At 40.2% G+C, this 17362-nt stretch overlaps 1 protein-coding gene across 3 annotated transcripts in view; it reads right to left on the bottom strand.

The window, feature by feature from the left end:
* Positions 1-8126: 8126 nt before the first annotated feature.
* Positions 8127-17362, bottom strand: part of Ids (iduronate 2-sulfatase) — a 70953-nt gene continuing 61717 nt past the window's right edge. The window contains exons 7-8 of one of the 3 annotated variants that reach the window (XM_067136006.2): positions 10153-10314; positions 8127-8329 (exon numbers count right to left, since the gene is read on the bottom strand). In XM_067136006.2, the coding sequence (XP_066992107.2) occupies positions 8306-8329; positions 10153-10314 (186 nt within the window). In that variant the 3' untranslated portion in view covers positions 8127-8305. Of the gene's footprint in view, positions 8330-9180; positions 10315-12767; positions 14818-17362 lie in introns of those variants that run through there. The other 2 variants (XM_067136005.2, XM_067136007.2) reach the window with 2 other exon arrangements.

Genomic DNA, 17362 nt, shown 5'->3' with positions numbered 1-17362 from the left:
GCAGGAGCATTGTCCATAACCAGCAAGACTTTGAGCGGCATCGTTCATCCATTCAACAAACGAACAGGGAAGGGGAAAACATAGGCACACGTGGCACTCGTATTGCAGAACCTCACTCACTTATCAAGTTACCATTTATTTAAAATGTTTGCTCATCTTACAAAACACTCGTAGACCAAGTTACTTGCATTCCGAGGTTTCACTGTATTAAACATTTTTTGGTACATGTTTAATCTAATTTAAGACTTGTTCAGCCATAGCACCTCGTAACAGATTTTGATACATCATTGTTGCTGTCTAATAGTTGTAAAAAGGGAAGAATCCATGTCCTTTACAAACTGTTTGAGAATACACTAAAGACAACAGACACTATTTTTCATTAAACTGTCCATCACTTCTTGTAAATATTCTTCACGTGTTAAAATTTGAATGATTTTTTTTTTTTATATACGACATGCAGTGCTAGTAGCCAGTAGCTTTAGTGTACTGACTGAGGGAGGTTTGAACTCTGGCTTCAGAATAGGAAAATGGGACCATATCCACATCAGAATGTTAAAAGCTTTAATTCTTATGAAAATTCCTTTCAAAAGACAAGGTATTTCTGGTAGTAGGAAACTAATGCTTCTGAGATAGCCTGTCATATGGCACGGATCTATATGATGAAGTTTGTAAATTGTAAAATACCACTTATAATACCAATATAGCTGGTCCTTTATTGGACATTACAAATTTTCCAGCTAACTCATTCCTGGCTGCCAGCGTTTCGCTCCAGTATGCTAAGTTGGGCTCATCAGTTGTTAAATAGCACACCTACCAAAACGCATGGCTAGAGCATACCGTGAAGGCCACTGCGTAGGCTACTTGGAGCCACAGGCAGTGCCAATGCATTATGAGAGACTTTGTCTCCTTTTCAGAAATTGATGCCTGCCTGGCCATCAGATGATAAAGATGTTGATTCCCATAGGGAACCTGAAATATTTGTTCTGAATGAGTTAATTTATAACACCAATATAGTTGGTCTATTATTGGACATTATACATTTTCCAGCTAACTCATTCCTGGTTGTCAGTGTTTCGCCCCAATGTGCTAACACTCCACCCACGCCATCCTACTCAACGAAACTATGCTTCGTCCCCACCAGTCCGCGCACCTTCCCGGCTTCATCATTCACCGAGCTGACCACCCTGACGACAAAGGGCAGGGGGGCTCTGCCATAGCCATTCGTTCTTCTTTTCCCCCGCCCCCACAACTTGAGAGCTCCAGAAGCCGTTATCACCACTGTATACTTCCGCTCCCGGATCCTCCACCTAGCAACCATACACCACCGGTCGAAAACCCCTCTACCCGTGGACTTCTTTACCTACCTCAGTGACACCTTCCCCCACTTCATACTCATAGCCGACCTCAACCTTACACACCAATCTCGCCATGCCATGAACGAACTGCAAAACCTCGTGAGCAATCGAAACTGCTCCCTGATACCCTTCCCCGGCCCCACCCGTCCCGCTTCCAACACCACACCAGATGCCCTTATAGCCCACAACTCCCTAACCCACCTCATCATAGTACAACTACTTCCAAGTATCAGAAGCGACCACCTCCCTGTTCTACTCCAAATCCCATCCACCAACCAATGCCCCCCACCTCCCCCCCCCCCCACACTAAGCCAATAGTTAACTTCTACAAAGCCGACTGGCCTTCCTAACCAAGCCACACTCAACCACGCCCTCAAGAGCCCCCTCCCCCAACCATCCATAGACAACCTAAATACATTTATCCACATCCACAGCCTCAAAATCCAGTATTCCCACAATGCTCCACTCCCCCTCCGCATCCTGACTACCGCCCCCGCCCCCCCCACTCCTACCGCCGCAAATTCATGCGCACTCGAGACTCCTACTTCCTGCGCCCTCACCGTCAAATCCTTCGGACTATCCGCAATTACCTTGCTGCCCAGTTCCATCACTCCTGGTCCCAAACCTGCTCCAAAGTTAATGCCCTTCAAACCTATCAAGCCAAGTTCTGGGCAAAACTAAACACCCTCCTCGGCACAAAATCTGCTTCCCGTTACCCTATCATCCATAGAGGCATTGCTCCAGCGAATATTGAGGAGAAACTGGAAGCCTTCACCCACTATTTCCGACACCATTTCAACACCCACGGATATCCCCACTTCGATAAATCCAACACCGAACTGCACATAACCACGCCTCTTACCCTTACTCAAACCTTCTAACACCCACACCCTATCAAACCATCCCCTCAACGCACCCAACACACCAACCGAGATCCAGTCCGTACTCTCCAAATCTTGGAACACAGCCCCAGGCCCAGACAAAAATCGCTACCTCCATATCCTTTATGCGACTCCCACCCTACTAACCCTACTGGCTGACCTCTACACCTTCATTCTCTGCACCGGATTCTACCCCACATCCTGGAAAAACACCACAATGCTCCTCTTCCCCAAACCAGGCAAACCTCCATCCTACCTAAGCTCCTACCACCCCATAATCCTCATCACAGTCCTGGAAAATATCCTAGACAAAATCCTAGTCCGTCGCCTCCACTCCCACATACAATCCCATCACCTGCTACCCACATCCCAGTTCCGCTTCCACCAAAAACTTTCCACAGAAAACCAACTCCTCCAACGCATCCAAACCACTGCCAACAATTTCAACAGTGCCCGCCCCACCCTCCTAATCACCTTTGATTTCCAGCTCGCTTTCGACTCCGTTTGGCATCCCGCCCTCCTTTTCAAACTCAAGTTTTTCGCCCTCCCCATCTCCTCCTACCTCTCGAATCGCTCTTCCCAGATCTCCATTAACAACCAACTCTCTCACTCCTTCCCTCTCACACCCGGTGTCCCACAAGGCTCACCCCTAATCCCCACTCCTATTTATCCTTTTCGTGGCAGACATCCCACAACCAACTCCCCCCGTCCAACTCCTTCAGTTCGCTGACGACACCACCATCCTAGCCACTTACACGCAGTACAAGCTCCGTCCAACCCTACCTAAACACCTTCCTCTCCTGGTGCGACTGATAGCACCTAAAACTGAATCCGAGAAGACCCAATCCATCCTCTTCCAATGCAGACGGAGAAAACCCAGTATATCCTACAATCCAGACCACCGCTAACTCCAGATCCGCAACTCCCCTATCCAAACTCAACCCGCCCTGAAATACCTAGGCATCCTATTTGACCAGCACCTCACCTTCTGCCCCCAATTCCAGTACCTTAAAACCAAGACCGCCGCCCGAGCCCGGCTAGTGCGCCGCCTAACTGGGACCTGGTGGGGTCTCAAATTTTCACTCCTTCTTCACACCTACAAATCCTTTGTGTGACCTCCGATCACCTACGGCCTCATCACCTGGGCGGCCGTCGCCAACTCCAACCCAAACATGTAACACCCCCTACTCTCCATCGAACGCCACACAGTCCGCCATGCCCTCCGACTCCCTTTCCGTTATCCCACGGCTGACCTCCTTGACATATTCCCCTTCCCACACCTTGACTCCTATGTCCTCATCCAATTCCAACAATCCTACCGCTGAGCTCTAGACCGCGATAACCCATCACTTAACCATCTACTCTGCAGACCCCCTCCCCCAACCCCCACTTCACCCAAACACCGTACCACCATTTCCGGTCTCTCCCCCCACCCGAAGGTGGTGCCACCTAGGAAAGGATGGAAGCTGTGACACCTTTCCCATCTCCCCAACTCCCATAATGCCCTGAAAATCCCCAACCCACACACAGTAAAACAACCAACATCACCATAAAACCCAGTGAGCCCTCGTCGACCTCTTCCCCTCGATCAGACAACAACAATAATAAAATAGCAATTGCACTAATATCATTTAATATGTTTCAGAAGCCAGTAACACCAGCTCAAGAAGGGCATTGTACAGTACATTGTCCTATAAATGCCAATCTTGACAACACTCATAACAATATGGCAACAACAACAAGATAAAATTGTAAATAAAATTGTAAATATCCTCTGACATTTGTACTCGACAAACTGTAAACACGTAAAGTCTGAAAAATAAAATAACAACTGTAAATTTATGTGAACATTTTAAATTTGCACAATGCCAAAAATTGTAAATATTGTAAATAATACAAAACCACCCAATAAAATATTTAAGAAAAGAGAGAAAGGGGGCGAAATTTAACACTGTAAATGTTCGAACGGTAAACCTTTGTAATCATTCAGCACAGAAAATGAAACAAATGTACAAGCATAAGCACAACTAATTGTACCAACAAAACCACAATGATGTAAACCAAGAAATCATGTAAAGAAATCAATTGTACAAATTTGAACAATCAATAAGGCACTTAGCCAAGAGGTCAAGACCCCCTCCCAGCTCCTTCTCCGAATGAAACCTCCATCTCCCCAACTCCACCAAACAACCAAACCCGCTGAATCTCCTGGCCAAAGAGAAGGTGTTACCTTCTAGTTGGCTCGCCCCTCCCCCTTGGGGAGGGGAATGACAACCTTCCCTAGGTCCTCGGCCTCCACGGTATGCTCAAACCATGCGTCTTGGTAAATGTGCTATTTACCAAATTATGAGCCCAACTTAGCACAATGGAGCGAAACACTGGCAACCAGGAATGAGTTAGCTGGAAATTTTATAATGTCCAATAATAGACCAACTATATTGGTATTATAAATTAACTCATTCAGAGCAAATATTTCAGGTTCCCTATGGGAATCAACATCTTTATCATCTGATGGCCAGGCAGACATCAATTTTTGAAAATGAGACAAAGTCTTTTATAGTGCACTGGCATTGCCGGTGGCTCCAAGTAGCCTATGCAGTGGCCTCTACGCTATGCTCTAGCCATGCATCTTGGTAGGTGTCCTATTTACCAATTGATGAGCCAAACTTAACACACTGGTGCGAAACGCTGGCAACCAGGAATAGTTGGAAAATTTGTAATGTCCAATAACGGATCAGCTATATTGGTATTATAAACTTACTCATTCGGAACAATATTTCAGCTTCCCTATGGGAATCAACATCTTTAACATACCACTTAGTCTAGCAGCTCATCTTCTTTCTCCCAAGTCTTCCTAGCACAAAACTTTGCAACATTTTTGTAACGCTACTCTTTTGTCGGAAATCACCCAGAACAAATTGAGCTGCTTTTCTTTGAATTTTTTCTAGTTCTTGAATCAAGTAATTCTGGTGAGGGTCCCATACACTGGAACCATACTCTATTTGGTGTCTTACAACAGACGTGCATGCTCTCTCCTTTTAAATCCTTACTACAACCACTAAAACACCCTCATAACCATGTGCACAGATCTGTACCCTTTATTTACAATCCCATTTATGTGATTACCCCAATGAAGATCTTTCCTTATATTAACACCTAGGTACTTACAGTGATCCCCATAGGAACTTTCACCTCATCAATGCAGTAAATAAAACTGAAATGGTTTTTCCTATTTGTGAAACTCACAACCTGACTTTTAACCATTTATCATCATAGTTATTGCTTGCTGTCCATCTCATAACAATATCGAGGTCATTTTACAGCTGCTCTCAATCTTGTAACTTATTTATTACTCTATACAGAATAATATCATCTACAATAAGCTGTATATCTGATTCCACTTTTTTACTCGCATAATTTATGTATATATGTATTGTACCGGGAACACCGCTACGACAGAAGTCCGAAGTATGTTTGTTGAACTTCGCGCGAGGTGGAAGGTAGGCAGCCCGCCGAACGCAGTGACGTACCCAGCGAGTGCTGTGGCCGCCGTAAGCCAGCTATCCGCTACCATATATGGTAATGATCCAGCTCGTCCTCAAAAGTACATTTTTGAGCTAATTCATCGCTATTTTGACACTGCCAAGTTGAAAGCCTTTACAATGGACATCATATCTTAAAATTTCAAGAAAATCCGCCGAGTATTATAGAAGTTATAAGGGTAGATAGTACCCGAGTTCTAGACACTTCCATGCGAACGTGTATAAAAGGAGGCCCACCCGACCTACGAATTCAGTGTCTGTCACTCCGCCGTCTCTGTGACACGGGTGACAAGAGAAGTGTTGTGCGTGTCGAACTTCTAGTCGACAGCCTGTGAAATACAAGTTCGGTATTTTTTCTAAGTGTTGTATCAAGACTTTGTCATATTCTTGAAGTGTCTGAATGGGACTTTACTTTTGAGAGCATCGTATTGGAACTTAGTCATATTGACACATTGGGACTTTGTTTTTTTTCATGTGTCGTGATTGGACTTTGATATTTTCTTAAAGTGCCATATAAGAACTTTGTTTTTTTCTGAAGCGTCTCATTGGAACTTAGTTATTTTCGCCAAGTGTCGCGATAAGACTTCATTATTTTCTTAAGGTGACGTACTGGAACATTGTCATCGGAACTTTATTTTCTTCGAATGTCGTGTTGGGACTTTAACATTTCGACACCACGGAGCTTTATTTTCTTCGAGTGTTGTGTTGGGACTTTAACATTTTGGCACATTGGAACTTTGTTATTTCTATACATTGGAACTTTGTATTTTTTTTTTTGAAGTGCCACATAAGGACTTACTTATTCGACGACGATTGAATTTCACGTGTGTTGTGTATCGCATTGAACTTACGTTTCGAACTTATTCGAACTTATATTTTTGAATCAATTTCTGGAACATTGAACTTAGGGGACATTCAACATTATGTTTAATTGTGAAATATGCAATGCTTTCCAAGTGCTGCACAGAGACTTATGTTTTGATTCTTAAAGACTGTGACAATTCAGAATACGCATATCGCATTTCCAGAAAGCCTAGAACTTTCCAGTATTTTGAGTGATCCATAATATATGAAGTCAGACTTTTTCTTTCAAATATTATTTCTCTTTAATGGCTATTCACTTCGCTTATTAATGCAACAGGACAGTTTCCGAGTGCTACTTATTCAGTTCATTGCCAATATGCTTTAAATCTTCAGAACTATGCATTTAGGACTGCAGGGACAGTAATCCTCTAGAACATTCTGACTTAACTTGCATTTCTACCAGTACTTGTTCTTCGAGTGATTATTCCAGAACGTTTTGATTTAATATTTAGAGTGCAGTAACCATAATTAAAGAGTCATATCTGTTCAGACAGTGCCCTGAATGTGTGGAGTGCCGTGCAGGAAATTCAGGTGTGAATTACGTCTCGAATCGAACCCCGGAACTTGTGCCAATCTTCGAGACATTCCAGAACGTCGGGACATTCCAGAACGTCGAGACTTCCAGAACGTCGAGACTTCCAGAACGTCGAGACATTTCCAGAACCTCCAGACATTTCAGAACTCCTCATCCGAGCAGGTGTGGTCCCTGCCCAGTCGATGTCCAGCACCATCCCAGGACTTGGAGGTACCAACCAGCCACGACACTTCGACGCTGCTGTACGAAGGTGATATGAACTTGCTTTTGATGATCAATAAACTCAGTTTATCAAAATAATCTCTCAAATTGATGACTATACCTCTCTCTGTACCAGCTCCAATGATAAAGCCACTCCCGAGATTAAAAATCATGCTCGTTCATTTAATGTCAAGCGCCTTAAAGATATGAACACATTTTTACGGGTACAGTATATAAGAATGCCTTGAGGAATTCCCCTCTTAATCATTACAGTTATTATTACTCTAATTATCTGAGATCTATTTTCTAGAAATATAGCAACCCATTCAGTCACTCTGTTGTCTAGTCCAATTGCACTCATTTTTGCCAGTAGTCTCCCATGATAAACTCTATCAAATGCCTTAGACAGGTCAGTTGTGATACAGTCAATTTGACCTCCTGAATCCAAAATATCTGATATATCTTGCTGGAATCCTACAAGTTAAGCCTCAGTGGAATAACCTTTCCTAAACCCAAACTGCCTTCTATCGAACCAGTTATTAATTTCGCACACATATCTAATATAATCACAAAGAATGCTTTCCCAAAGCTTACATGCAATGCATGTCAAACTGACTGGCTTGTAATTTTGAGCTTTATGTCTATGTTAGGCTTAGCAGATCAACAGAGGGATTACTAAGGAAGTTGTTTTAGAATAATACGAGCCTTGGATACTTTCATTAAAAGTGACATATTGCCCATACTTTTATTGTTGACTTGCATATTTTTTTCTCTCAGATCATTTAGTCAGGTTAGGAAAGCTTTTTGTCAAATGTTTGATGTTTATTTGAATTTTTCTTTTTGCAAATTTAAAATGAGTTTTCTACAGTATTTCATTCCCTGCTTACTGCCGCCATGTCATCGTGCTCTGCCTTCCCTCTACCGAGATCAGGTGTGTGTTTGTTGTCGTGCCTGAAACGAAAATGTTTTTGAGAAAGGAGAGTCTGCCTATTACAGCAGTTTTATTTTTGGACAACACAGGGTCACATCCAGATGAACAGGAATTACTATGTGATGGAATTTGTGCTTTATTTTGTCCCCTAAATGTAAGTTTGATACAATCTACGGATCAGGGTGTTTTGGAACGTCTAAATAGAAAGTATTGGCACTGTCTGCTACATTCACTCCTGGAAGCAACAGAACGTGAGGAATAGATCACAAACTTCCTCAAACAGATAACCATGAGGGACGTAGTGTATTGGTTAACAGAATCATAGGACGAAGTAAAGCCAGAGACACTTACAAAATCATGGAAGAAAATGGTTTTAGGAAGTGCTGTGTCTGCCGATAGTAACTCAGATGACAGCAATGAAGATGACATACCAAACTTCTCAGATCTAATCTCACAGATTGGTATTATTGGTAAAGATGCTAGTGAAATCGAAGTTACTGAATGGATGAAGAGTGAGCAGTATGAACTTAGAGATGCACCAATCACTGAAGTGTTGAATGAACCCACAGAAGATATTGAGGAAGAAGTTTTAGTAGTCAATTAAGGAGGTTTTCAAAAATAACCTTAATTCATGCCGTAACACTGAAAGAAATGACAATACAGCAGGGATGGCAGGAAAGGCCTTGTTTATTATTATTTAATGTCTAGTGTGCTATCGGTTATTTTACTTTAAAATACTCAGGAAACTCATCATATGACTTCATTTAGGTGTTAGATTGCATTACATATAAATCCATTTGATGGAATGTTTCATGATTTTATTTTGAAAATATCACTAAAAATTACATTTTAAAAATGGATGAATTTTAAGAATTGCATTTGCTTTAGCTTTAATGTAATAAAATTTGTAAAAAAAGTATGGCATAATATTAAAATATGCTACGTTCTCTAGATTCTCTGCATATTTTTTACATTTTGAAAACATTCAAGCATGTTAGTATGTTGTCTGACGTGCCACAGAAATCGTGTTTATGTGTCACCTAGTGGCACATGTGTCATACGTTCACCATCCCCGCAATACAGGACCTTAGCTTCAATCGTTGCCGACTTTTTCATGTTTCACTATTTTTCCCTGTGTTGCTCCGCGTAGTCTGAGTTATTCTATATTGGAAGTACCTCCTACCCCACCCCCCAAATTAGCTCAGATTATCGAGATGATACTGTAAATTTAATGTTTTTATTAGACGTATAATATATTTGTCTGTTTGATGCCCACAAAAAAAGGAAGTAGTACTCAGGAGCAAAGCTCCCTCCTTCGTGAAAATGTTGTTAGGTGTAAAGTGCGACTGTTATCTACTTAGAAAATCTTGTAATGACAGCGTAAGTTGCATGGCAATAGGTGATGACAAATGGCAATAACTGAATTTACCACATTTTGTGACATATCTCCCTCACACTGGGCACCTCAATTCATAGAAATACAAGTGAAAACCTTCCGTAGGAGTGTCAAAATTTTTCCATGAATGTCCTGAAAGGAAGGATAGATATTTGGTACAAAATGTGGTCAAGTTTTATTTGTAACAGACAGTACATGTATTAATACAGCATAGCACTTTGAGAGGAGGTGTTATGCCATTACCACTGGACAGAACTTGAGGAAGGATTTTGGTAGGTTATACCGCCAGCCAGCCCGCAGCTGTTTGCTCAATATACTCATGAGTTCCTCTAACATCTCTCGATCAGAGAGATTAAAGTTCTCATTAGGATCTAATTTGTGGTCATACAATTCCCTCGCATATACACGGCTCCAGTCCGGAGTCAGAGTATCTCGGTCAAATCTTACCCATTCGGTATAGCGATGGCGCAAGGTCCTCAAGGAATAGCCCATAACACGTATCTGATTGAGACGAGGCTTGTCACTGTTCGGTTTCTGTGTTGGGAACAATCCTGGCCGTGGATACTGACTGAACACACCAGTCTTCCAGTTAAAGGTGCTCTTTCCAAACTGCAGTGACACAAACATACATATATACAGTACACCAACTCCCTTCACAGGTACTACAGACCAAATTTTAAAAATATGAGGGCAAGTCAATAAGTATCTGCAATTTTGGTCCAATTTTCTTTAGGTTGACTCTATGGGGTTATGTGTTCACCAGCTGCTAGATGGCACTGTTGTCTACTTCTGTGGCAAGTTTCAGCATTATCAGAAATGTACAGCTTTTGCTGTTGCGACGTAAAGATGGCTGCGCCACTCTCTGTTTACACCAAGGAAGAACAGCAGAAGGGTGGCTAATATGCATATGGGTTGCCATGTTATCAACAGTCACTCGTCTGTTATTCAGGATCATATCACGCATTTGTTCAATACTGGCATCAGTTGCGGTCGTAGACGGACACCCGGATCTTTCCTCATCCTTCATGCTCATGTGACCCCTTTTGAACTGTTCAATTCACTGGTAAACACATCGCTGTGGCAAATTATTGTCCCCGTATTGTGCTGAAAACTTTCTATGAATTTCCACTTCTGGTTCACCCTTAGAGCACAAAAAACGAATTATGGAACGCTGTTCTTCCTTGGTGCAAACAGAGAGTGGCGCAGCTATCTTTACGTCGCAACAGCGAAAGCTGTACATTTCTGATAATGCTGAAACTTGCCACAGAAGTAGACAACAATGCCATCTAGCAGCTGGTGAACACATGACGCCATAGAGTCAACCTAAAGAAAATTAGAGCAAAATTTCAGATACTTATCGACCTGCCTACATATATTTACCACATCATACAACATATAAATCATTTTAACATATTTCCAGGGCAAGTAATCAAAATTTGAGTTTCAGGCTATGAAGATTACTGGACTAACACATGTCTTGTCACATGCATCATACAAAGATAGGAACTTGAGAAGGATCAGATAATAGGATAAACCAAAGCCAACTAGACTAAAGCAGCCTAGACAATTGCTTGCAAACCCCATTTAAAAAAAAAAAAAGGGAAGTTTCTTCGTAACACCACTACAGCGCTGGCTGCCAAGGACACAAGAGTCATGTAAGAATTTGCCTCTTAATGGAAGTACAAACTGAAAAGCCAAGTTTCCATGGCAACTGTTGCTGATATGCTAACAGTAAGCCATAGATGAAGGTATATTACCAGAGCTTTATAATATTATTAAGTGACTATAATTTTGAGCATATTTATATTTTTTTGCTAGTTGTTTTACGTCGCACCGACACAGATAGGTCTTACGGCGACGATGGGACAGGAAAGGGCTAGGAGTGGGAAGAAAGCGGCCGTAGCCTTAATTAAAGTACAGCCACAGCATTTGCCTGGTGTGAAAATGGGAAACCACGGAAAACCATTTTCAGGGCTGCCGACAGTGGGGTTCAAACCTACTATCTCCCGAATACTGGATACTGGCCGCACTTAAGCGACTGGAGCTATCGAGCTCGGTAGCATATTTACACATTATTTAAAAACTTTTGTATCATTTTCAGCATCACCACTGCTAACCATTAAGGCAGGAAGTGTAGCATATATTGGTGGCTATATAGTTTTGATGGTGGAAGAAAGAGTTAACTGTATGGAATGTTTGGATTGCATTTCCTAGAACTCCAACCCCAACAGTTCCCCCTTAATGAGCCTCAATTCAAATCAAGATTAAGGAACTCTGTGTTATCCCAAATCTTCATTTGTAACAGTGTTACAGTATCTACATATCAAAGTGTTGGAAATCACATGATCTCACACTGTTCTTGCTTTAGTTAAGTACACGCTTCTACAGCACCCAATTTGTGCCGAATGACAGGAGCAACTTGCCATTATCGTGGCTGAAAAATCTGTCAGGTCAATCTTGAACAATCCAGCCAAAATTATGACTGAAAAGTTAGTGGCTTCAAAATATATTTCATACAAACCACTAATAGAAAAATCCTGCAAGTTTGATAGAGAAATACAATTAATTTAATTAATACTGCTACTAAGAGCTTGCCTCAATTACCGTGTGCACGCATTTTGATCTGATGTCATCTAGGCTTTCTGCGCATCAATTTTGAAGTTTTGTTTCACTCTACCAGATCTCTCTTATACGATCCATGGCTGAGTTTCAATAAATTTTGTCAGATCAACACCAGACGGGTTACTGGAGGTCTGTTACACATTGACATTGTACGACATAGAGTGGCGAATGGAGTTTTTTCGGCCCTTCAAAAATCCGTCCAGGTTTGCTGAGTTGGAACCGAACATCTTGGAATTCGGAGATTGATACACTACCATAAAGAGAGAGAGAGCTGTTGTAACTACACTCACAAACTTAAAGCAGTATGTCATTATGTACGAACAATATTACTTTAATCGGATTCCCTAGACCGAATATAAACACAAATCTAGAAACTTTTAATGACCTGAAACACTTGAAGAATTTTAAAACTCTAACTGAACAATGATGTTTAATCACAAGAGCAGAAGGCAAACATATTGAACAATACCCTTGTGGTAAGTACTACCATTTATCTAAATATCTACTGCAGATCACAAAAGTGAGCTAGACTGCTACAAGTCCTGATCTATAAGCAATCTGTCATCACACTATCTTGGCAAATATTTTATTTATGAAAACTTTCCTCAGTTGAAGGTTGCCTCATGGAAAAAGCATAATGATACAATTAAATTTATAATTTCAGCTTACAGTAGCCTTTAGGATTAACAATTCTAGAAAGTATTAACTTATGTAAATATATACATAGTTCTAAATTAAAATAAATCAGCAATCAAAATCAATAACTATTCCCATTGCCTACATAATATACAAGGCCTGGAAATGCTGGTCACTTGATGGGGTTGCAGTCTGTTTCAGAATATGCCGCTAGATGTCAGGTTTATGGGCTGACCAATTTGGAAAAACATGTTGATATTCACCAGATAAACTCACGAAAATACTATAAAGAAGGGGTAAAATTACATTAAAATGAATATTTTTAAATCACACAAGACTTAATATATTACATACCTATCAGTCTATAATATTTTAAGGAACCGACCCAGCTCTAGCGTTTATATTTTCTTTTTTTTTTCTTTTTCTTTTTTTTCCATTTTTTGCTAGTGGCTTTACGTCGCGCCGACACAGATAGATCTTTACACCAGGCAAATGCTGGGGCTGTACCTTAATTAAGGCCACGGCCGCTTCCTTCCAACTCCTAGGCCTTGCCTATCCCATCGTCGCCATAAGAACTACTGTTGCATTCAACATCAACTTAATCTTCAAATCAAGACAAATATGTCTCAAAAATAACCACAGAAATCATAACTGCAATGGAAATTAAATCTACAATCTTCTACGATTTAACTAGACATTAGGGAATACCGTTATCAAGGATTACAAGTGACTATTATCCAATATAAATAACTGGAAAGACGTACGAATGTTTAATCGTAACTATCAACATCTATCATAACACATATTTTAGAATACAATACTCTACTGTAGGATTATAACGTTGAAAATATGGAATTAAGTGACTAATTTACCCTAACAGAATTCATTTCGATGATTCATTCCTGCGATATCACCATATAAGTGACACGTCAAGCTATCTTTAATATCTGATAAGGAATCTCCATCAATAACATGCAACTATTGCTCCCAAAAATACATTTGATCTGAGTTTACGCCAATATTCTTCATAACCTCCTCAAAATATTTCATATTCTTTCATGAAATCATCGCAGCAACATATTCATTCCATTTCTTCATTTTCTCTTATATCGTCGTTTCATAACTCTCTTTTTCCATTTCATTTCATATCATATCTCTTCAAAGTATATCAGATATTCATCTCAAATATCTCGTATCAATGAATAAGTAACTCCTTTCTCATTTAAATGCACCTTCGGATCACGAACTTCACTTACAACATTAACAAGTCTTCATATTGTTTTGATATCCATATCTAACCTCCTGTCAATTACGTGTGATGACATAACCTTCACATTTTACAAACATATCCTACATTTCTTTTAAAATATTACTGTATTCTATTCCTAATCATTGCCTTCATATCATGGCAAATTCTGATATGATCATATAACATTACTGAAATAACAATGATATCTTCTTAAGTCACTTTCCCTATCATTTGGATGGTCTGGTTTCTTCTGAAGAGAACTTAACTCCATCACAACATTCATATATTATCAAGTCACTCGCAATAACTTACGCTGGTTTATTTTGAAGATTCAATCGACCTATTCCGTATTCAACAAAATGCAACTCTACTACATTACATGTAACCTAGCTGTTATGTTTAATGTGATATGAAACTTAACTTCTTTCCTTTAAGCGGTCGGGAACATGTTGGTTTTGGTCCTCTGTCCACTGTGGTCAGGCTCCATCCTTCACCGGGTTCCATAGAGTCATTAATGGGAACATCACTCTCTCCTTCGGTCATCTTGGCTGGCATGGCCCCGAACAGTCATCCTTCTGCTTCTTAGAAAATCATCTTGAGCTTGTCTTGTGCATTAAACAGAATCAAGTACATATATGACATCATCTGGGACATTATGACAAATACTAAGCCTGCTAACATTAACATGTAATCTGTAGACAGGTTTAATATTGGCTTTTCTTTAGATTCCCAAGGTGTCTACTTTGGGGCCGATGACCTTCGATGTTAGGCCCGTTAAAACAACAAGCATCATCATCATCATCAACATGTCTACTGTAGTCTTATCTTCTTCTAATGGCTATTAATTGCTAGTTGGATTAATACTTATAGCTGTTGCATTAAATTCGTTTTCTCGTTTTCTAAGCCAAGGCTTGTTCAATGCCTTCTTCTCAATGTATGGCTTACTTAATCCTTCTTATTTCTTGCGTATTTGACGCAACTATATTATTTATGTTGATATATAACACATATTTTAAATGTATAAAGGCTTGTAGTAATGGAAATAAGGAAACAGTTATGATCGTGATATGCCATCACGATCATAACTGTTTCCTTATTTCCGTGATACCATTTCCTTTGACATTTCAAGAATTTATGTGTTGTATCTAACTCCATTACGGGTAATTGCGCGTAAATCGATCCTGCCGAAATGCTTCGAGAACAATGGAATGGTACACTATATTGTGCTCTAATGACTTCGCCTTACAAGAATTATCACATTAATGACTGCAAAACCACAGTAATCATCGCTGCCATAAATAATTAATGATAGTCTTGGTGTTTTAGTACATACGAAAACGAAATAGCAACCTATAAATGACATGAGTAAACTACAAAATAAAAATGAGGATCAAAACTAAAAGATGGAATAAGAATGAAAAATTATTAAAGTTGTAATTAATGAAGGAAAAACCGATGACAGGATGCATCTATAAGGCTTCTAAAATTCTTACAACTATTGGCTCCGTGCATATAGTAGTGTGCTGCTGCGGGTGGATACTACGAGAACTACTTAAAGGCATGTTCATCAACAACTGACCATGAGGAGCTGGAGTATGTGCGATGTTTGCATAGATTTATTCAATCATTTTATAGTGCTGTCTTTAGATTATTATTTTTTAATGCCTTAACATTCTGGCATAACTATGTGCTTACTGTTGGCTGCATTAATAGATACTGTAATACAGAGCTTTCTTTCACGATCTAGCGAAAATGATTTCAAAAGACGGTGGATCTTAGCAGTAAATCGCAAGAAGTAACTTGGTTTAAATATTTAATACAAAATAACACTTTACAAAACTTTTTTATTTTATTTTACAAATAGGATATTGCAGAAGCCTCCGAGGTTCAGGCAACAGCGCACTGGCACCTCACCTCTGGGCTCCGTGGTTCAAATTCCGGTCACTCCATTTTAGATTTATACTCGACAAAGCGGAGGTGGGACAGGTTTTTCTCCTGGTACTCCAGTTTTCCCTGTCATTTTTCATTCCAACAACACTCTTCAATATCATTTCATTTCATCTGTCAGTCATTAATCATTGCCCCAAAGGAGTGCGACAGGCTTCGGCAGCCAGCACAACTCCTATCCTCGTCACTAGATGGGGCTTCATACATTCCATTCCTGACCCAGTTAAATGTCTGGAAACAGGCTGTGGATTTCATTTTCACAAATAGGTTATTGCAAACAAATTATTATAGCAATGCTATATTTGCAAAGTAAGCTGCAATAGGCCATCTTTTTTAAAGCACACTAGTAGACACACTATTGTAGTCTGAGAGATGTAGAGTTTATAGTGTTCTGTGTCTTCTGGTATAGGCCAGAATAAATTTGTTACTTTCATTGTCCTGTCCCAGTCCCATCCTTGGCTTTGACAGTTTGAAAGTGACGGAGGTATGAGTGATGCTTGTAATACCATTCCTTATGCAGCCAGTCCCTGTAATGAATGCTATTAAAACATCGTTCATAGGGTCAGTTTGTGTATGCATTTCAGTGAGCTTGGCAGACTGATATGTAATGGCAACTTCTGGCCCGGTGAGGAAAGCAACGGGAAACTACCTTCCTCCTTATTTCCCTAGTATGCCACTTCAGTGACACCTAGGCTATTTATGACAGCTGTTGGTGGAGATGTGGAGGATCAAACCAGCCTTTGGTCTGAATACCCAACATACAAGATATAATAATAATGATGATGATGATAACATTTAAATACAGAGCAACGTGTGAACTAATATAGTATTCAGTCACGACCGCACATAATTAATTTTAAAATGCAGTATATAGAAATATAATTACAGAAATAGGCCTACATTACACAATACCAATAGTTCACAGAAATACCTTATTTTACAAATGCGTAATCATACGTAAATTCGTGTCCTCATCCCGAGGTAGTGCAAATCTTTTAAGGGACACTCCTAGTGGAAATGAGCTGCATACACCTTTTTAACCACATAACAGCCCTACAGCCAATCTTGCATTTCTGGCAGTTTCGGGAATCAAACCGGGACCCGAGGATGGCGGATAATAGCACTAACCATTACACTACAGATGTGGACTTCATCACTGGTGTTATAAATACAGAAATATACTGTAAATAATCATTCATTGCC

The sequence above is a fragment of the Anabrus simplex genome, chromosome 1, assembly GCF_040414725.1.
Source record: "Anabrus simplex isolate iqAnaSimp1 chromosome 1, ASM4041472v1, whole genome shotgun sequence".
Classification (NCBI taxonomy): domain Eukaryota; kingdom Metazoa; phylum Arthropoda; class Insecta; order Orthoptera; family Tettigoniidae; genus Anabrus; species Anabrus simplex.
This window is presented reverse-complemented; position numbering and strand designations above follow the sequence as displayed.